Source organism: Schistocerca piceifrons, chromosome 3, assembly GCF_021461385.2.
Source record: "Schistocerca piceifrons isolate TAMUIC-IGC-003096 chromosome 3, iqSchPice1.1, whole genome shotgun sequence".
Taxonomy (NCBI): Eukaryota; Metazoa; Arthropoda; class Insecta; order Orthoptera; family Acrididae; genus Schistocerca; species Schistocerca piceifrons.
Genome location: NC_060140.1, coordinates 488804669 through 488827477, shown reverse-complemented (window position 1 = coordinate 488827477; position 22809 = coordinate 488804669). Strand labels below are relative to the sequence as shown.

Genomic DNA, 22809 nt, shown 5'->3' with positions numbered 1-22809 from the left:
AGTTTTTCTGCTAAGGGGATTGGTCAGTTGGATGTTAAGGTACTAAACAGTGGGGTGGTCAGTCCCCCAGTCACAGGGTAAGCAAATTGCATTAGTGACATCAGCCAGAAATCTGGTCAAATTGTTCTATGTGGAAGTGGGAAAAATGAGGCACTGAAAGCAATACTGCTACCAGAGATGAGAAATAATTGCACATGAGTGGGAACTACATGGGTCAGCCCAGTCTGCTGCCCACAGAACAGACTACTCCAAAGGATTAAAGTGTATTGCTATATCTTCTTACTGCCAAATGATACAGCTGAAAATTGTAAAACAATATGTCATAGGTAAAAACACAGATACTGTATCTTATTTGAACATGGTGAGTTATGTCAAGAGACGACACAAGTCTTCAACATGGGATGGCAATTGCAGCAACTTTGTAAGGGTACAAACTTGTTCAGACCTGAAAATGGATGTTCCAGGAAATAATGACCTGCTTTGAAGATGCAGAGAATTCCTAGGACATGAAATAATGGAGACTAAGCTGTGAAAAACAAATGAAGTATTCTTTAAGACTTGTTCTGTGTTTTAACTTTAACATTTATGGAAGGTCTTGTTGAAATTAGTTTGATGATATATATATGTGAGAAGACCGTGTACAGTGTGTTAACTTTAAATTGGTTGATCGGCTTCCTACTCCCAAATTTGTAGAAGTCACTAGGGGCTGCAAGGCTTCAGCTTAGTCATTTGCTTTTAACTGCAGCAAAAATATTACTTCGCTGACAGCATTGTGCCAGGTAGTCATTGTTGACTGCTGTATTACTGTGTTGTACACTGCTCTGCACAATTTAAGGATGAGAAAGATAATAGAGGGGCGAGAGAGGGGCGAGAGAGGGGCGAGAGAGGGGCGAGAGAGGGGCGAGAGAGGGGCGAGAGAGGGGCGAGAGAGGGGCGAGAGAGGGGCGAGAGAGGGGCGAGAGAGGGGCGAGAGAGGGGCGAGAGAGGGGCGAGAGAGGGGCGAGAGAGGGGCGAGAGAGGGGCGAGAGAGGGGCGAGAGAGGGGCGAGAGAGGGGCGAGAGAGGGGCGAGAGAGGGGCGAGAGAGGGGCGAGAGAGGGGCGAGAGAGGGGCGAGAGAGGGGCGAGAGAGGGGCGAGAGAGGGGCGAGAGAGGGGCGAGAGAGGGGCGAGAGAGGGGCGAGAGAGGGGCGAGAGAGGGGCGAGAGAGGGGCGAGAGAGGGGCGAGAGAGGGGCGAGAGAGGGGCGAGAGAGGGGCGAGAGAGGGGCGAGAGAGGGGCGAGAGAGGGGCGAGAGAGGGGCGAGAGAGGGGCGAGAGAGGGGCGAGAGAGGGGCGAGAGAGGGGCGAGAGAGGGGCGAGAGAGGGGCGAGAGAGGGGCGAGAGAGGGGCGAGAGAGGGGCGAGAGAGGGGCGAGAGAGGGGCGAGAGAGGGGCGAGAGAGGGGCGAGAGAGGGGCGAGAGAGGGGCGAGAGAGGGGCGAGAGAGGGGCGAGAGAGGGGCGAGAGAGGGGCGAGAGAGGGGCGAGAGAGGGGCGAGAGAGGGGCGAGAGAGGGGCGAGAGAGGGGCGAGAGAGGGGCGAGAGAGGGGCGAGAGAGGGGCGAGAGAGGGGCGAGAGAGGGGCGAGAGAGGGGCGAGAGAGGGGCGAGAGAGGGGCGAGAGAGGGGCGAGAGAGGGGCGAGAGAGGGGCGAGAGAGGGGCGAGAGAGGGGCGAGAGAGGGGCGAGAGAGGGGCGAGAGAGGGGCGAGAGAGGGGCGAGAGAGGGGCGAGAGAGGGGCGAGAGAGGGGCGAGAGAGGGGCGAGAGAGGGGCGAGAGAGGGGCGAGAGAGGGGCGAGAGAGGGGCGAGAGAGGGGCGAGAGAGGGGCGAGAGAGGGGCGAGAGAGGGGCGAGAGAGGGGCGAGAGAGGGGCGAGAGAGGGGCGAGAGAGGGGCGAGAGAGGGGCGAGAGAGGGGCGAGAGAGGGGCGAGAGAGGGGCGAGAGAGGGGCGAGAGAGGGGCGAGAGAGGGGCGAGAGAGGGGCGAGAGAGGGGCGAGAGAGGGGCGAGAGAGGGGCGAGAGAGGGGCGAGAGAGGGGCGAGAGAGGGGCGAGAGAGGGGCGAGAGAGGGGCGAGAGAGGGGCGAGAGAGGGGCGAGAGAGGGGCGAGAGAGGGGCGAGAGAGGGGCGAGAGAGGGGCGAGAGAGGGGCGAGAGAGGGGCGAGAGAGGGGCGAGAGAGGGGCGAGAGAGGGGCGAGAGAGGGGCGAGAGAGGGGCGAGAGAGGGGCGAGAGAGGGGCGAGAGAGAAAAATTTACATCTACTCAAATGATAATATTATGCAGTCACCATAAGAAGAAGAAGAGAAATTTGTTAACATCGAGTATAGATTTAAGTGTCAGGAAGTCGTTTCTGAAACTATTTGTATGGAGTGTAGCCATGTATGGAAGTGAAACATGGACGATAACCAGTTTGGACAAGAGGAGAATAGAAGCTTTCGAAATGTGGTGCTACAGAAGAATGCTGAAGATAAGGTGGGTAGATCACATAACTAATGAGGAGGTATTGAATAGGATTGGGGAGAAGAGAAGTTTGTGGCACAACTTGACTAGAAGAAGGGATCGGTTGGTAGGATATGTTTTGAGGCATCAAGGGATCACAAATTTAGCATTGGAGGGCACCTTGGAGGGTAAAAATCGTAGAGGGAGACCAAGAGATGAATACACTAAGCAGATTCAGAAGGATGTAGGTTGCAGTAGGTACTGGGAGATGAAGAAGCTTGCACAGGATAGAGTAGCAAGGAGAGCTGCATCAAACCAGTCCCAGGACTGAAGACCACAACAACAACATCATAAGAAGTACCTCTCACAAATCCAGCCCTATGCACTTCTTAATTGTGTTTCCTTCTCACCAAAAATATATTACAGTTAGTGGCACCAGAATATTTTTTCCCAGTTAGCAACATCATCTTAATGAAGGGAAGAACAGGCAAGATATTTCACCATAGACCTAAGTTATGGCATGGTGACATGCACATTAAAATAACATTACATCATGTTCACATTCCTACTAAAATATTACTTATGTAAATATGTTAGGAGTAAAGGTACCATTCACTCAATAGCCGAACCAATGAGTCATTGCGCATGCGCAAACACACACACACACACACACACACACACACACACACACACACACACAAACACAGAGAATAATTATAATGTGATTTTATTAACAATGAATATTTTTTTATATATATATTTACTTCAATGTTGTGCAGAATAAGAACAATCTATCCTGAGTTTTAGAAGGTTGAGGACTATAAAGTAGGAAAAAATGTGTGTGGACTTGTGTGGTAGAAATAATGGAGGTCAAAAAGAGGAAGGAATTAAAGTATAAAAGCTATATGAAAGTTTAAGAGTTCTAAGTACTCAGACTGTAATTTCACTGAGATTAATGTTCAGACAAAAACAAAACAATTATGAAATGAAATGGTAGTGGAAATCTATTACTTTAATTATATTTCATAAACTGCTGGAAAAAAGTCAGTGATCACAAGGCGCATCTATTAAAAGGGGACTGGTTTTGATCATCACATGATCATCTGCAGACTGTAAACCATACTGATGGACAATGACTATACACGGAGCATGAACTGCTGAATGACAATAGTCAAATGCTACAACATTCAGCGCTTCCTGCTTCATTCACAGCCACTGTCCATCCATATGGTATAACGTCTGAAGATGATCATGTGATGATCAAAACTGGTCACTTTTTAATAGATGTGCCTTGCAATATAGACTATTTTATAATTAATTTCAAATAAGGTTTTGCTTATGAGAGACCTCATGTGTGAAGACTCATTCTTAACTTTAGCATGAAAGCAAATTACTATCCACATAGTACGGTTTTCATTATGCCTTAATGATAAAGCCATGTTAAGTGCAAAGGTACAGACACATTACTCCGACTACTCAGTAAATGCCAGCAACGTTCAAATATTGGTGATGATAATGAAATGCTATGTACAAATGTGTATGCACATTACTTCAACTTTAACAGAGCTGAGGTTAATTTTCTAATGTTTGTCAGGATACAACAATGATATGTAAAAATGGGAAGCACATTACTCTTCCCATAAGACAGCTGTGGTTAACTTTTGAATGTATCAATATTTACAGAGAAGTTCCCAGTGTTCCTTACTAGTACTTAACTGCACCTCACATGGGTACTGGACAAACTTCCATGCAAGCAGGTATGGCTTTTAGTTAAATGCTCTGAGGTAGTCCAGCCCAAAATATAACTCAAAATATATTTCTCATTAATGTGTTTTTACAGATGCACTTCTAACCATTCCCACGCGGATTTAAATAATGGCAGTCAATGGTATTGGAATGGTTCATCCCCAAGTCATGTTTTTTAGTACAGGTAGGAGCTACTCTTAAGGCAGCACATTGATATGCCTCTTAGTTCTATATATGAGGCGTTTGGTGGGGGGATGCCTTCTATGGAGTGCAACTCTTATGGGCCTCCCAAAGGCTCTGTGTTCAGTCAAAGGGTGTCTTAACAACCTCCACAAGATTTTCATGTTTTGGTGCTTAAATCTAAGTGGCTGAAATTTCACTTCAAATCCCTATATCTGTATATTTCCATTATACATCATTAATTGATGTTTGGATAGTGTTGCATTGTATGGCCAAAAGGATTTAATGAAACCATCAGTGTTCAGACCTTATTGAACATTTTTTTTATGGAAACAACTTGGCAAAAGCTTTCTCTAAAATGTTAAACTACTGCAGATAATAGCGGCGTTCCCTATAACAAACAGAAATAGGCAAAAACAATCGTGCAAAATACTATGAATGAGGACAGACTTATTGCACTTGAGACATGTTCTCCTGAAGACCTACTGAATCATCCAAATTTCACTGAAATGGTCATAGACCATTTTGCAGTGCAGAAGGGGAGACTGGCTGATTTCATTCACAAACAAAGTCAGGTACACGACAGTTGCATTAATAGATGATTAGACACAAGCTCTTAATTGTAACTAAATAAAGCGCTTAAACATGGCTGACATGTTTTTCCATCGATTTTTAATTTTCTGGAACTTAGCACAACCACCCACACTAAAAATGACACATCTTGGCGAGATCTTTAATGGCGTGCATCATTTGAACTACATATTTTCAAAATACACACGTCTAAATATGAAACCACCAAATATGTTATGTTAACTCCATGATGTCAAGAAAACAATGATGTTTTATCTCATGAACTCACAGTGTACTGGACACATACAAAACCTTATAAACCTTAAGTTCAGAATGGAAAACATTAAGTATGCAGTGTAGTTAAACACTGCATTAAATATGTCTCCAAAATGCATCTTTTAGTACAACTGGCTGTGATAAAATGTCAGGAAACACATCAGTGGATAAATATCCTGCCTATAGATCTTGTCCTGTAGTTAGCTTTTGGTGTTGTTTAGCAATTGAAACAGAAAGGAGACACAGTATTTAAACTATCTAGTGTGTGACATAGCCCAGCCCAGGCCCCCCTCCCCTTCCCCCCCATGAAATCTTGGTTGTTGTGACTGACTGATCTGAAGCGTAGCCTGAGATCCAAGTTAAATTCAATTGGTGAATGGGTCAATAGGCAAAGTTACAAGAAACCTAAAAAATTAAATTCACAGAAGGTGCAAAATGGCAAAGCAAAAACGGCTAGGTGAGAAATGTGACTGTGTAAAAGTGTGGCTACAGAAAAAAAATTCTGGAAACAAGAAATTGCGAATGCAATACTGCAGAAAAATTTAACATAAGACTGGCATCTTGAATAGATGCCATGTCTTCATAAATTTTTAAGCTCTTTGGTAGAATCATTCATACTATGACTATCCCAACTGGTCTGTAAGATATACGAGACACATGAAATATCCTCAATGTAATGATCCCAACAACAGATAAGGCAGATGGTGACATATGAGTGTTACCTAATCATCAGTTTAATATATCATGGTTGCAACATGTCAACATTAATTATCTACAAAAGAATGGAATTACTGGCAGAATTCAACCTGATGGACAAGTGATTTTGGTTTAAGGGAAATTTAGGAGTATGTGAGATTGTACTGACACTATGACTTACCTTAGAAGATAGACTGAGAACAGGCAGGTCCATATTTATAGCATTTGTATATTTAGAGACTATTTAACAACATGAACTGGAACATACTATTCAATACATATAAAATCCTTTCCAAAGAAATGAATAGATTGATGATGGTGAAATGAATGAAAACATAATGACGTGGAATAGCATCCCTGCGAACTTTTTAGGTATTCTGAACATTCATCAAAATTTTTTTGAAATTCTGATGTTAACTGGGAAACAAAAGTCTTTACAACATGTACAGAAATCAGACCATTGTTAAAAGAGTTCAAAAGATAGGCACCGATTGAGGAAACGGATAACACAAGACTGCAACCTATACCCCATGTTATTCAATTTGTACATACAGCAGGCAGTGAAGGAAAGCATGGAGAATTTTGGAGCAAGAAAACATAAAAACACTAAGGTTTACCAGGTGGTGAAAGATGTGGAAGGTCAGTAGAGTGGATCAGATATCATCTCAAAAATGTGATGTGAGATGAACAGCAATAAAAGTAAAATAAAGGTACATAACTGTAACTAACTTAAATCATGCGATGTTGATAGAATCCAATTAGAAAATATGACACTAAAAGCAGTTACCACATTTTACTCTTTGGTCAGAAAATAACTGAAAATGGCCAAGGACGATGGTAGAAAAGGCATACTGGCAAAAGAAAGAAAAAATTTCTGATAAAGAGAAATTTGCTAACACTGAGTATAAATTTAAGTGATATGAAGCCTTATCTGAAAGTATTAGGGGTGTAGCCTTATACAGAAGTGAGATTGGATGAGAAAAGGTTCAGACAAGGAGATAGCAGCAGCAGCAGCAGCAGCAGCAACTTGTTTAGGAGAGCTATCACTAATTCACGTGCAGATTTTAAGCAAGTGAGATTAAAAATGCAATGCCCGCATCTTTCATGGTGTAATGAAGTGTAAATAGCATAACCATGCAGTATACTGGTAGCCCAACAACGCAGACTTCCATCATTGTCAGTAGAATAGGAATCCCAAGCACAAATTTCATCATCATCATCATCATCATCATCATCATCATCTACAGTAGTTTAACCCCTCATCCCCCAAACCTCAATCAATTTGCAATCAAATTGGGAGCTCAAGTTGGAAACTCGACCTGTGTACCAACATCCAACTTTGTATGTCTATACATCACAGTCATATGACTTTCTGAGTAATGATGTAAATCTTGCATGAATATAAAGGTAGAAAATTCTAGAGGCAAGACCAAATATTAGCTTGTCCACATGAACCAAGAAAAGAAAGAAATTGTGAAGAAAACTAAATGCTGGATCACTGCTTTCTGTCATTATTTTAGACTCCAACACGCGAGGCGCGAGGATCGACTGCACCCGCCGAAACTCGCGCTCCGCCCGTTACCGAAGGTACGGGAGCAGCTGGTGATGCTCGACAGCTTGGCGCGAAACCGCAAAAGCAGCTCGAGTTGCGCCGGCTAATCACCGAACTTTTCGGGGCGGACGTCTCACCCACCAAAACAACTACACTTAACATAACCTTACACTCACCTGTCACTGGAAAGTCATGTACCATTGTCCCACCGACGCCGCAGCCCCAAGAGATCGAGGCAGCGACGGCAGATGTGGACACTGAAAACCACTACACAGAGCCCTGGCCGGTGGAGGGCCCAAAATGCAGACCCAGAAAAACACCAACACAAACAAGCGAGCAACCAAACTCGCTAGGTAACCGAAAGGTGCTGTTGCCTACACCTACTAGCTCATCTCAGGCTAGCAACATTAACACAAAACAAAATGCAAACACAGCTGTGGCGAACAACAAAGCACACAAAGCCACAGCAGTGCCCACACAACACAAGACTGGTTCCCCCCCCAGTCATTATACAGAACTATGGTAACCTTAGTGCCCTTAACACTGCATTCGCGGAAAGGCACATAAACAGTACATTACATGCAAAGTACTCGGGGGATAGGGCCTCACTGTACATTGCCACAGACAACGAATATAAAGATCTTCTGACCTTCCTCAAAGATCGGAAGATCGAACATTACACGTACATAACGCTGGACGAGAGAACCCAGCAGTACGTGATTAAGGGAGTGGATCCCAGTACCCCCAACGAGACAGTACAGGCGGCGCTTTGTTACCTGGGATTCGACTGTAAAAGTGCCTCCCGGATGACAGGGTTCCGTACACATGCACCGTTACCACATTACGTGGTTGAGTTAGCCGACACGGCTGATTCCTGCGCCATCCTGCAGATAAAGAGCTTTCTGCAGATGGACGTACGTGTAGAACTTTACGAACCACTCAACGTCCTTCAACAATGTAACAACTGCCAGCGGTTCGGCCACTCGGCCCTCCGCTGTGGCCTGGCAACTCGTTGCCGCAGATGCGCTGGCAATCACAGATCCAACACTTGCACACAAACACAGCCAAACCAGCGACGCTGTGCCAACTGCAGTGGGCCCCACGCAGCAAACGTCAGACAGTGCAGTGCATACAAACAGGCGCTGAAGCGTAAACAAGACAAGAGCAGGGTACAGTACGACATACATGCCCAAAGCCAGCGCCAAACCCAGTAAGGAACGGCTTAACGTTTGCCACGGTTGCACGCCCTGGTGGAACGGCACAGGCCGCGGAACCTCAGCGCCCTTCACACACACGCGAAACAACTGCTGCAACAGCTACACAACAGCCACAGACAACACCTGAAACCCAACAAGCATCGGTACCAACACCTATGCCCCCAAACAACACGACCCCACTCCCGGAAATCACGTGCTGCGAAGAAACGCACCATATACAGGAAAACACATCCACACAGGACCCCCCCTCCCCCCCCCCTCCGAACCCCAAGCCCAGAGGAGGAATAGACGTACACATAAACACAGGGCGGGGAACACGAAATCACCACAACAGGCCACGCAGCAACAACAGATCAGCAACACACAGGAAAACAGTCAACAAGACACCAAGATTGTAACTCACACTAGCACCCCCCTCACCACAGAAGTAACACAGGTGCCACAACCTCTGTCACAAAACAAAAACACAAATGCCACTCCTAACAACACACCAATACCCGCACAAGCAGCCGCTAACTCCACAACAGCACCTCAGGCTGCCACACCCAACACCAACACATCACCTGGTGGAATACTGGAAACACTATTCCCTTGACACACGACCATTCAAATCCTTACCAAGGTACTGACGGCCGTCACTACACTCATCACCCAGCTCATGAGCGCCGAACCCGGGCAATACTGGGCTGTCATACACACTGCCATCACAACACTCTTTCACACTCTTACATGAATAATATACCACACCCGGCCCATAACGCAAACACACACACACACACACTATCACAGATACTGTTCTGGAATGCAGACTCGATCCACAACAAAAGGTCAGAATTTGCTGTGTTCATGGAGCGCAAGGGAATCCTTGTCGCGCTACTGAGCAAGACTAAGCTTAAACCGCACAAACAATTAAACCTTCCTGGCTACTGTGCCTATCGTACCGCCCAACCGGGCGATGCCGAGGCAGGTGGAACTGCAATCGTCATACACAAAGACATTGAGCACACAAACACAGAGCTCCCTGAACTGGAAAAAATCAAGGCTACGGCCGTCAGAGTCAAGTTCAACGGAGCCTACACCACACTGATATCAGTATACAACAGCCCTGTAGGCATTTCAACACGCGATATCAGCACATTACTCAACATTTCAACGTGAGTAATAGTCGCTGGAGATCTGAACGCAAAGGGCATTACATCGACACTCAACGTTGGCGTTGAAAACGATCTGCACTCAAACCACCAACCTGTAATACTATACATTGAGGAAACATTGCAGCACATGGAACAACGCAAGATGTTGGACTACGGGTGTGAGAATTGGACATTGTTCAAGCAAACGCTCGATAGCCACATCCCACCTATACACGAAATTAATGAAACAGCACAAATTGACGAGGCAGTAGAAACCCTCACTAATGCCGTCCAGGATGCAATGGCAGGCACCATACCTGATTGCACCTCACAACAACGCAGCGCAGCCCTGCCCCAGGAAATCCTGGGCCTAATCTCAATGAGGAATCGCCTCAGGTGACAATGGCAGTGCACCAGGCGTCCGTACTTCAAACGGCACATTAACAGGCTACAGGGCATCATACACGATAAAATACAAACATATAGAACACAACAGTGGAACCAAACACTTGAAGGGCTGGACACCGCACGACCTGGCGTGTGGCAACTAGCCCGACACTTCAACAGGGAGAAAATATACACCCCAACGCTTCAAGGGCCTGACGGACCTGCATATTCAGCAGAAGAGAAAGCAGAACTAATGGTCCAAACACTTGCAGCATCATTCACACTGAACCTGGTACCATCAGATCCAGTGTTCACACTTGCTACTGACCAAGAGGTTACACGCATTCTAGCCCAACCATTGCGCGACGACATTTGACATGCTAGCACAGCCGAAGTCTCCTGGGCTATAATGCATTCCGCTGCTAAGAAAGCCCCTGGTCATGATGGCATTCAAAACCGTGTCCTCCAGGAGTTCACGGATAAAGCAACTGAGTACCTAACACACATAACGAATGCCATACTAAAACAACAATACTTCCCCGCCTTTTGGAAGACGGCCAAGGTCCCAATGTTCAGGAAGCCAGGAAAAGACCACAGCCTCCCACAAAATTACTGACCCATCAGCCTTCTGAGCTCGCTCAGTAAGATTGTTGAGAAGGTGATTCTCGAACGCATCACTAGGCACTGCATAACAAATGACATCCTGAGCCGGAGCAATTCGGCTTCAGGAATCACCACTCCACAACACAACTCCTACAGGTCGTTGAACATGTAACATATGGTTTCAACATAAACAAAGCTACAGGGGCGGTGTTCCTGGACATCGAAAAGGCTTTCGACCGTCTATGGCACAACGGCCTCATCCGCAAACTCAGCGACGCGGGATTCCCCGACGGGCTCCTGCGTCTAATACACTCATACCTCACAGACAGGAGTTTCAACACTGACATGCAGGGAAAACAATCAACACGACACAGTATACACGCGGGAGTACCCCAGGGAAGCATCCTAGGGCCCCTACTGTTTAACCTCTACATAAAAGACCTCCCAACCCCACACAACACAACAATGGCAATCTACACGGATGACACAGCCATCCTTGCGCAAGATTGGAAACCATCAAACATTACGTCACGCCTACAGACTGCACTCAAAGTGGCTGAGCCTTCGTTGGGGAAATGGCGTGTTAGAGTAAATGTCGACAAGTGCGAAGCCGTTCTGTTCACTAGAAGACCGAAGCAACTGCGCAAACACCGCTACTGCAGATCAATACCTCTACATGCATGCCCAACACGTTTCCGCGAGAAAGTCAAATATCTCGGTGTCTGGCTGGACCGGAAATTACTCTGGGGGGAGCACATACAACACATGACCAACCGAGCTAGTGCGAGGCTCAAACAGCTCTATCCTATGCTCAACAGGCGTAGCATACTGAACAGAAGGGTGTCAAGGTCCATGTACATGACACTTATCCGACCCCTGATGACGTACGCAGCTCCTGTCTGGGGATACGCTTCGCCTACATGCCTGCAGCTCATACAAAACAAAGTACTCAAAATCATAAGCAATGCTCCACGATACACACGCATCGCAGACCTTCACCGGGAATACCAACTTGAGACTCTCACGGAGGTAATCCACAAACTCACCCACCACAAGACTATACAGAAACTCCAGACATTCACAGAACCCGTTTATTCTGAATCTGGGGAACTATGACCACAACCATAGATGGAAACATAAAAGACCAAAAGACATACTTGTAAGGACATAACATCTATGGCCAAGCATACACAAACATAACGGTACAGGCGAGCCCCTGTTAATCAGATGCCATTACTGGATATCCAGCTGAAATACACTGCTGAATAACTGGCACCACACAGGGAAGCCGTACCGCACACTACATGCAGACAAGCTCCACACATCACCCACACAGTGAGATGATCTATGGCCGATCTCCCACTACTGTATAACGATCTTTATTGTTCCAGGAATGTAGCAGCTGCAGCAACTGGGACACATCGCCATCGCTTGTCATGGTAATGATGCATGATACCTATACTAACAAATCCAACCTTGCATGAACTATTGCAGCTAGTAAGCCACTACTGCTCTTACTACCCATCCCACTGTCGCAGAGGTTTTTTTCCCACGGCACGAGCCATGGCACTTTTTTCCCCTCTGCTCTTCAAATTGCTACCCTCACTCGCGTTTCGTCCACTATCTATCACCTGATGGACCGTGTTAATGCGTAGTCTTACCCAGACGCACGGACAACATCACAGCCCAGCATCCTGTGATCCACTTACTAGATAACTAACATGTTTACGGAGGTGACCGTAGAACTTTTGGTTTGGTCACCACGTTGGTGCGGGCGTGGAGGGGCCCCATCTCTATTATTTACACACACCCACACACACAGTTAACTACACATATACAAAAATTAATGTAATACAAATACTTAAAAAACTCAACAACAGTACTTACTGCTTCAGCATCATAAGTCGAAGCAGCCACACCAAGCAGTACACTCTCAGCAATTGTGAAAATGAACAAGAAGATGAAATTCGTTGGAGCCTTTCTCCTTACATTTGTGCAGCAGGACATGGCTATGAGTGTAACAATCACCACAATAAAGGCTGCCCAGAAAATACCTTGATGTGTCTGCACATATCTCTTGGTTGGAAGATGATAAAGGAAAAGTGCAATGAAGGCAGTTGTCACAGCCAGCTGGCACATCAAGATACCATAGACTTTCCTGAAAGAAGAAAAATTCAGTAGCAGCATCCACTCTATTGCTACTAAACATAGTAAGTTAAAGTATATAGTAGTCAGAAATGAATATCAAGACATACTTGTACAAAAACTTTATACAAGTAAAACCAATAAGAATCTCATTTCTAGGTGATATTTCATATCATACAGCTAATTCATTTAAAAATATGCATCACTGTGCCCTTTACCACCAATAATGTCACCAAGTTGCTCTTTACACATTAAGAGAAACCTCCAACTGATAAATTTCTCACATCTGGGGAATTTAAAATTCAATATAATATAACTGGTCAGTTGGTTGGTTGATTTGTGAAAGGGGGGGGGGGGGGGAGGAAGGGTACCAAATAACCAGGTCATCAGTCCCACAACCTACGGGGCAGAAACTATGGGAGGATCAGCAGCAGCAGCAGTCCAGTCCAGTCCAGTCCATGGGAAAGAAAAATGGGCAAACAAAGCGGCAGAAGGAACACCATGGCAGTAGGAAGAGTAAAGAACAGAAGAATAGCGCATTATCAGGGAGTGCCACAGAGGTTCTATGCATTTCAGGGTGCTGGCACCACCGCCGACCCATCCCAATACTCACACAATACCACAATCATGACAACCAGATGAAGATGACACGTGGAAAGGGGAAACAAAATGCCACAATAAACCACACAAAACATGGGGAAAAGTAGAGCAGAAACTGGCCATTGTGGAGGCAAGTCCCAAGGCCTCCCAAACAATCACCAATGATAACAGAAGGACTCCAATTCCAGAAGGAAATTCAGGTACTTAATTCTGGGAGGACAAAACACTTTCACGAAAAAAAAAAGGACAGACACATTCATGCAAGGGTCCTCTGCTCACATCGAAGGAGAGTGGAAGAGCGTATTTAGTGTAAATGGCCAAAAGAAGGGGCAGGCCAGCAAAATATGGGTCACTGTGAGGGGCCCAGCAACTGCAAAGAGGCGGAGGTGGAGGGAAGAATGCTTCATGATGGGATTCCCCTAAATTTCACGATGTTTACTAGACGGGGACAGCCCCTAAAAGTCAGTGCAAAGAAAATCAACTGCACAAGCAGCACGGAGGTTGTGGATGGCAGAGATCGAGGAGTGGTGGGAAAAATGCCAGGCAATACCCTGAAGGCCACATGTTGAGTCCATATATAATAAAACTCTGGTGAGAAATGACTGTTTGATAAAGCAGAGGGCCCAGATAATGGCTATCAGTTCTGCAGTAATCACACTACACTTGGCAGGCAAGAGATGGGTTCTGTGCAACCAAAGAACTGAAGGTGTAGCCCTTGTGATTGTTGTTTTACACCACTGGAAAAAACAACAGCATCCTGAAACTCTTGTTAAGAGTGAGCAGAACAAACATAATGCTATTGGAGCCACAGAGGCTTTTAGACTTTGGAAGGGATCCATCTGAATCCAGGGTCAAAAAAATATGGGGTGATGTTCGGGAAAGTGCATGGGTAACAGGACAAAGAGGGGCGATGAAATTGCTACAGAGAGAAGTGAGGCAGAGCCCGATCAGTAAACCCACCCATGGGCAGGCAGCGAGCAGGTGACATCCTGAAACCCTTTAAAGAACAGAGTGAGAGAGGGGTGAGCAGGGAATGAGCGGACAGCAACTGTGTAGGAAACAAGAACCTGGGCCTGCCGAACCGAAAGAGGGGGGCCGGGGGGTTGGAGATCCACTGTTAACTGGAAGACTGTCAACAGAGTTAGTGCGGAAGGCACTGGTACCACGATGGTGGTAGGCAGAGTGGAAGGGGCAGCTGAGCCATAAACTTGACAACCATAGTCCACACAGGACAGAACTAAGGCCCCATAATAGCAGAGAAAAGCTTGCACACCAACAGGTACAGGTAAGGAAATGAACACTGAGTTTACAAAAACATCAACATCAGAAGGCTGATATGGTGCAACCAAGTAAGAATGTTGTCAAAAGGAGGATCCAAAAAAAAAAAAAAAAAAAAAAAAAAAAAAAAAAAAAAAAAAAAAAAAAAAAAAAAAAATGGAGCTGGGTGACCACGGTCAGGTGTTGGAAATTGAAATAGAGCTCCTGATTGGGATGGACCTTAGTACGGTGGTAGAAATGCACTACCCCCAATTTAACCACAACCACATGAGAGGGTCCACATGGAAGTGTGTGTATGGCACCTGGGAGCTGTCGCTCCACAGAGGCTGCTGAGTGGGAACTATCCTAGATACAGAAATCGTCACATACAGAATAGGGGTGACCAACGAAGGCCACGAGTCCATTATAAGTAATGGGGAAAAGAATTAATGTGCATATGCAATCAAGTGGAATGCCATTCTTCTGGGTCCACAGAGTGACAAGAACAGTGCCAACCCAAACTCTGAATGACTAGTTAGACAGAAAGTGGCGAACAAAAATCAGGAGGGCACCCTGAAGACCCCCACTCATGGAGTTGAAAAAGATGTGATGGCACCAAGCTGTATCGTAGGTCTTATGAAGATCGAAGAAAACTGACCAGATGGTGGCACAGAGAAACAACGGAAACTGGTCACTACTGCAGAGGTCATCACATGGTGATGAGTGAAATGAAGAGAAAAGATGAGGGGAAATGAGCAAAAATTCAATGGCAGACAAAGTGCCATAAGCGACACTAAAATCGGTACAGGAACCATCATTAAGAAAGAGCAGTTCATGGTCTGCAAGAAACTAGTCTACAAGGAGACCCCAACAAGGCGAACAAGTGCCACTGCACAAGGAGTCATGGGCATTAAAATACCAAGGAGGAGGAGGAGGGAGGGAGGGAGGGAGGAAATGCTGAAGGAGGGAAGTTAGGGCAGCAGGCTTAGGTGGCCTGTCGAGAGAGAGAGAGAGAGAGAGAGAGAGAGAGAGAGAGACCAACTAGCAACCCTTTCAAGCAGTGGAGCATCTTTAGTTAGTGTGCTCTGCGAAGCAGTCACAGACCAAAATGTGCCCTTTGCTGCACAGTAAGGCTTTGTAACTTTTAACACCAAACTAGATGGTTAGGAAAAAGAATCCAATTTTTCTACTCATAGTGGTTTCCTGAATGTTATTTTATGCAGGTAAGGAGGTAAGAGATTAAGAATTATTACGCTACTGTTTCAGAAGAATAAAATGCAATACATCACCACTTGACAACTATTTTCTTTTGCACTTTTTCTGAAATTACACTGGTGTTTGTTAATAGATGTTTATAATTTGTTTTGTATAGTACTTCTTAAAACATTCACCTACATAAAGTCCAGGCTCCCTCTTGCACGTTTTCGCAGTAGAAAATTGTTTCTCTTCTTCCTCCTGGGTTTGCTGCAAATCGTGCAATCCTTTGTTGATTTCCTTTCCGTTCTGTATTTGTCAGATGATGGCCTTTATATTCCTTTGAATTCGTATTCCCCACCTGGCCAACTACTATTCAATTATATTTCTTCTATAACAAAGGTGTGTCAGTTTTTCTCCGCATTCATTTTTGTCCATTGGATAAAGAATATAGATGTTCACTACAGCAACTTCAATCAACCAGAAAAACAATTAGGGGCAGCAGCCTTTTCAGTAGTTGCAAGGGCAACAGTCTGGATGGTTGACTGATTTGGCCTTGTAACAATAACCAAAACGGCCTTGCTGTGCTGGTACTGCGAACGGCTGAAAGCAACGGGAAACTACGGCCGTAATTTTTCCCGAGGGCATGCTGCTTGACTGTATGATTAAATGATGATGGTGTCCTCTTGGGTAAAATATTCCGGAGGTAAAATAGTCCCCCATTCGGATCTCCGGGCGGGGACTACTCAAGAGGATGTCGTTATCAGGAGAAAGAAAACTGGCATTCTACGGATCGGAGCGTGGAATGTCAGATCCCTTAAACAGGCAGGTAGGTTAGAAAATTTAAAAAGGGAAATGGATAGGTTAAAGTTAGATATAGTGGGAATTAGTGAAGTTCGGTGGCAGGAGGAACAAGACTTCTGGTCAGGTGACTACAGGGTTATAAACACAAAATCAAATAGGGGTAATGCAGGAGTAGGTTTAATAATGAATAGGAAAATAGGAATGCGGGTAAGCTACTACAAACAGCATAGTGAACGCATTATTGTGGCCAAGATAGATACGAAGCCCACACCTACTACAGTAGTACAAGTTTATATGCCAACTAGCTCTGCAGATGACGAAGAAATTGAAGAAATGTATGATGAAATAAAAGAAATTATTCAGATTGTGAAGGGAGACGAAAATTTAATAGTCATGGGTGACTGGAATTCGAGTGTAGGAAAAGGGAGAGAAGGAAACGTAGTAGATGAATATGGATTGGGGCTAAAAAATGAAAGAGGAAGCCGCCTGGTAGAGTTTTGCACAGAGCACAACTTAATCATAGCTAACACTTGGTTTAAGAATCATGAAAGAAGGTTGTATACATGGAAGAACCCTGGAGATACTAAAAGGTATCAGATAGATTATATAATGGTAAGACAGAGATTTAGGAACCAGGTTTTAAATTGTAAGACATTTCCAGGGGCAGATGTGGACTCTGACCACAATCTATTGGTTATGACCTGTAGATTAAAACTGAAGAAACTGCAAAAAGGTGGGAATTTAAGGAGATGTTGTGAACGAGAGTTTGGCGAAAATTTTTCTCCGTTTGAAAATCTTTGCGGCCGCTTCTTTAGTACATCAAATTCTGCACAGAAATTAGTCATCTTAGATTTAAAAATCTAGTCAGTTGCTGTGCTTCATTTCTGACTGTATCACTATCAGGCATAAGAGTAATACGAATATAAACATGACACAGTACTTATATTCTTCTGCGTTTGCTGTTGTCTCACTCTAGTTTCGTAGTTTATTAGGCAGATAGGATTTAAATGAGATAGAAGCAAACACGAAAGAATACATGGCAAAATGTTTATATTCGTATTATTCTTATGGTGAAGAGAATACTGCATGTGATTCACATTTCATCAGGTTCCTATTAGCAACCATCTCTTCTCACAGGTAGGAAAAAGTTCAGAACGTAGAGTTGGCCATATTGACAAAAATCCCAGTCTTGCCAGTCGGATTCTCGTAGTACACTGAAATTCTGCTACATTCGAAGATGAACAATACGGAATTTGTATTTACTTCGTTGGATAATGTATGAAAATGCAGTGGTCGAAACTTGGGCGGAGAAAAAAAGCTCGTCTTCCAATTTTTTTTTTAATTTTATTTACTGACGCAGAGGTTTTGGCGCCAGTATTTATCTTTGTGCCTACAAAGGATGCCTGTGTAGCGCTACATATATTCGATGGCAGAAGTTAGTTATGGCGGCACCTACCAACATTTTTCAGAACTTCCGCTTGCTTCGCACTCGATTCTAAGCCGCAGGCGGTTTTTTGGATCACAAAAACCAGAAAAAAAGTGCGGCTTAGATTCGAGTAAATATGGTGTTTATCTTGTTCCTCCTGGGTTTGCTGCAAATCGTGCAATCCTTTGTTGATTTTCTTTCTGTTCTGTATGTGTCAGATGATGGTCTTTATATTTCTTTGAATTCGTATTGCCCACCTGAGCAACTACTATTCAATTATATTTCTTCTATAACAAAGGTGTGTCAGTTTTTCTCCGCATTCCTTTTTGTCCATTGGATAAAGAATATAGATGTTCAATACAGCAACTTCAATCAACCAGAAAAACAATTTTTTCCACTACTTGTATGATCTTGTAAAACCATAGCAATTTAAGTACTGATCAGCCTTGTCTGCTCCTCCCATAAACTTTGTGTATTCCAAAATAACAATGGGTTTCAGGAACCACACAGGCTCTTTCCTCTGATAACCAGTAACCAATTAGGTTTGATGACCAATGAATGTACTCAACATAATCACTAACCTCTTATCACAGAATGAAAGACAAGTAATTTTCATCTCACTTTGATAGGCACATAACTCTTGTTCTCTGAATCGCATGGAAAATCCTCCTTAGAAGGCAAAACTGTACATTTTAGATGAAATTTCATTTTGTACAATTCCTGAGAAAGTTAAGGGCTTGTGTACAACCTGCCAGTAAAGATGTGATAGCCTGAACCACCTGCAGAAGCTAGTAACTGCTGTGCCAAATGAACCACTATTCAGGTTGCAAATGGTAAATCAGGATCAATGAGACTTTCTGTAGTTTTCTTTCCGTAACATGGAACGTGAGAAAAAACATAACCATTTTCTGACTCGCTCAGACAGAAAATTCTTAAACCCCACTTTGTTGGCTTCTTTGGATTGTAGCACTTTAATTGAATTTTTTCTTTGAATTCTACTGTGTTATCATCTATAGCCACATTTATTTTTGGTACAGAAGGTTACTTGCATCTACTATCAATATACTCAATAACGTTCTTCACCTTACTCATTCTTATGTTGACACTACTGAGCTATGGCATGTGGAACTAAATGTGGCATCCAAAATATTTGGAAAAAATAAACACTAGAGATGAGAAAAAGACTTCCTTGAAAAATGAACATCGTTCTAGCCAGACTTCTGTAAAATAGTAAAATAATTCTGCCATCAAATTCAACGTGATGCTCAATATTACACCAAGAAAAACTTTAAATTCTTGTAATGAACCATCCCTACATGAGTGCACATTGAGTTTTGTAAGTGGAGTCAAACACCATGAGGAATGGCGAAACTTTGTTGCGTGACAGAAAAAGGAAACTTCAAGGGATCACTGTCGCCATCAAGATAAACTTTCCACATATTCGCTACAAGTTGTGTGTGTCTATTCCACTCCATCATTAGATTCTGATTCACTAGAACTTTTATCAGTGAAAACAAGGGAAGTTTCTTCTTAATCACTTTCATCACTGAAGTCTCCTCCATTCTCAATGTCTTTGAGAAGCCACCTGGAAATATCATCCTCGCCAATGTGTTTTCTGCCAGCAATTAGCGTACTAGAAATGTGTGACTGCAACACGCTTTGAGTTGTCAGATCTTCATATTAAGTGCTGCCATGTGCCTAGCTAATTCCAACAATGGAGCAAACAGAAAAGAGTCTCTCTCTCTCTCTCTCTCTCTCTCTCTCTCTCTCTCTCTCTCTCTGCATGCGTGTAATGGGCACTCAACAGCAAGGTTATCAGAGTCCTTACAAAAATCAGTAGAAACAAATATCTAAAATATTGTAAATTTGGAAAAGTTAAGCTCACTTTCTCCCCATCTCACCCACACATTTAAAATTCCTCATAACATTCCACAGTTTTAGAACATATGACTGTATTTACACTATCAATTACAACTCAACCAATGCAGTTGGATAGTAGTTGTGATCATTCAAAATGTCCTAAAACATTGTACTAAAACTATGTGCAGGACTTCCCCTAAACTGGGTCTCTGCAGTAACCAGGGAGGGATTTGATTTTAATGCTGCATTGGGGTTTGTACTTTTCCCACAGCAAGTTACTTCACCATGTGCTTCACATGGATTCCAAAAGGCCTTGTTGCTCATGTACAATTTGAGAAAAGGTGTTCTGAAAAGGTATTGTATTGATAGATGTTCAACAGTACAATATGGCGGTGGGTTGGGGGCAGCAAGGAAATCATGTACATGATGCACCCTACGTTGCCACCAGGTAATGAGTGGCGCTTCTCTAGTCTCGGTACACAGACTGGGTATGGTGCTGGTCCTGTAGGCAGCAGTGGCCAGCTGGATCCCCTCATGGTGGATAGCTACTATGTCCTTCAGGTAAGAAGCTATTGCTGAATTTTATACTGAGCACCCATGATCTCATAAAAATGAGTCATATGAAACTTCAGCAGACACACCCTGTTCTCTGCCAAGACCTGTGGCTAAGGCACTTTAAGACAATTAGTGCTTTCTGAGTTCTGGGTCACTTAGGTGTGATAACAGTTTTGAATACAAAATGAGGCCCAAAAAATGTGTAACAGTGTCCCCTCTTATGCAAGTCAAGCAAATTTAAAATATGGCAAGTACAATTTAACAGACACACACACACACACACACACACACACACACACACACACACACACACACACACACACTATCTGCAGAAAATTTAAAAACCTGTCTTCACAGCCCACTCCACCAATCTCCTTAATTTGCAGAATTGCTGTAGCAGTGTGGAAGGAGAACAAAAAATTGCAAAAACTTCCATAATTAAGGAACATTGCATGGGCTGACAGTACGTCATCAACTTTGTACCTAAAAATGGGTTTTGGTCACAAGTGCTGAATGAACACAGTTAGGTGGGCACAAAAGCCCCATTGGTGGAACTGTCCTAGAATACTGTGCCCCCAAGTGGTATCATATGCTTTATTGACACCAAAAATATTCCCATACAATGCTATGAATGAAAGGCAGCTGGATAGCCACCTCTATCAGGGTCAGGTTGCTGAAGTGGACCGATATGTCCTGAATCCCCACATAATGGCTAGGTCTCTAATGTTCAGACCAAACAACAGTTGACATTCTTTCCAAGGTCTTCTCTACACAGTTCTTTAAGATACTGATGCTGTGACAAACCTTTTAGTCCTTTTCTGGTTTGAGGAGTGGTCTCAAAGTTGTCTGTCTCCACCAGTAGGGAAATTTTACAACCTGCATATTGAATTAAAACATTCTAGGAAAATTTTCTTTGGGGCTGTTTGCAAGGTACACAGCATACTGAAATGGATTTGGTTATGACCAGGCAAAGTATCACCAGCCTCTGGCAGTGCCAAATAGAGCTCCTGCATGGGGAAAGGGCAGTTGTTTGACTCAGTTTTGTTCTATTTGAAGTCCACCTTGCCCCCTCCATGGTTGGCAGCAGCAGCAGAACTCTATCTTGGCTGGTAGTGGCAGTACCCACTGTTCGGGCAATGTATCTGGGCACTGTTTGGAGACACCCCTGCTTCAGTAATGCTGCTATAAGTAATTGACTGCATTTACCAGAACTCCTCCGATGGTTTCCCATACTTTCGTAGAACAAAAGGAGCAGTTGACAGAGTCCAGGAACACTTGCCAGAACCTTCTCTTGCTCTCATTGATTACGTGTTGAGCTCTTGGTTCTCACTACTCTAAAAGCTGTGAGGTTTTCTGCTATTGGGCAGAACTGAAATCGATGCAGAGCTGTACACCTGACAAAGATTGCTGAGCCGCACTCCTTGGTCCACCAAGATACAAGGTGCCTTCTATGCAGACCTGACTACTTTAGGGCAGATAAGTCAGTAGCTCGATAGGTGACATAGGAGATGTGATCCACTCATTCCTGAATGTTGTCTCAGTTTTAAAACACAACCAGCTGGCTGAGAGGCATCCAGTTTGCTCTGTTACCATCCATCTTGGCAGCTTGCTTTCAAGGATTGGTCCATCTGGTAGTGAGAAGTGGGCACTGGAATGAATGTCAACATTAACTTCCCACTGAACAGAATCTACAATGCCCCTGACACATCATGAGGGTCCCTAAAACTAGACCCCTGGTGCAAGCAGAGTTTGAGACCCACTGTATGTTATGAGCACTGAAGTCTCAGTGACAAATGTTTGGGGGAGGTGTTCTATAATATCTGTAACAGCCACAATCTATTGCATCTTGGGGTGCTAATGTATGGGGGGAGCTTTCCTATAATATCTGTGAGAGCCCCAGAATCTATTGCATCTCGGGGTGCTAAGTACAGGCAGCACATGGTGAACCTTTGACTCATATGAATTTCAACTGCAGGTTACAAGTCAGTAACCAGAGACAGAGTGGAGGTGCAATGTGCGTTATTCATAAATACAGCAACCCTTCCATTGGCCCTTTCCTCAATCAGGTCACCTTCACAGTGGAGGGTATAGACTCTTACAACAGGGGCATCAATAAGGTTAAAATGAGTGTTTCTTGTGAAC

General features: G+C 44.3%; 1 protein-coding gene across 4 annotated transcripts in view; it reads right to left on the bottom strand.

Moving 5' to 3' along the window:
- LOC124788194 (protein lifeguard 1-like) overlaps positions 1-22809 on the bottom strand; it is a 44609-nt gene that overhangs the window by 3556 nt on the left and 18244 nt on the right. For all 4 annotated transcript variants that reach the window (XM_047255363.1, XM_047255365.1, XM_047255364.1 and 1 more), the window contains exon 4: positions 12714-12984. In XM_047255363.1, coding sequence (XP_047111319.1) covers positions 12714-12984 — 271 coding nt within the window. The remainder of the gene's footprint in view (positions 1-12713; positions 12985-22809) is intronic.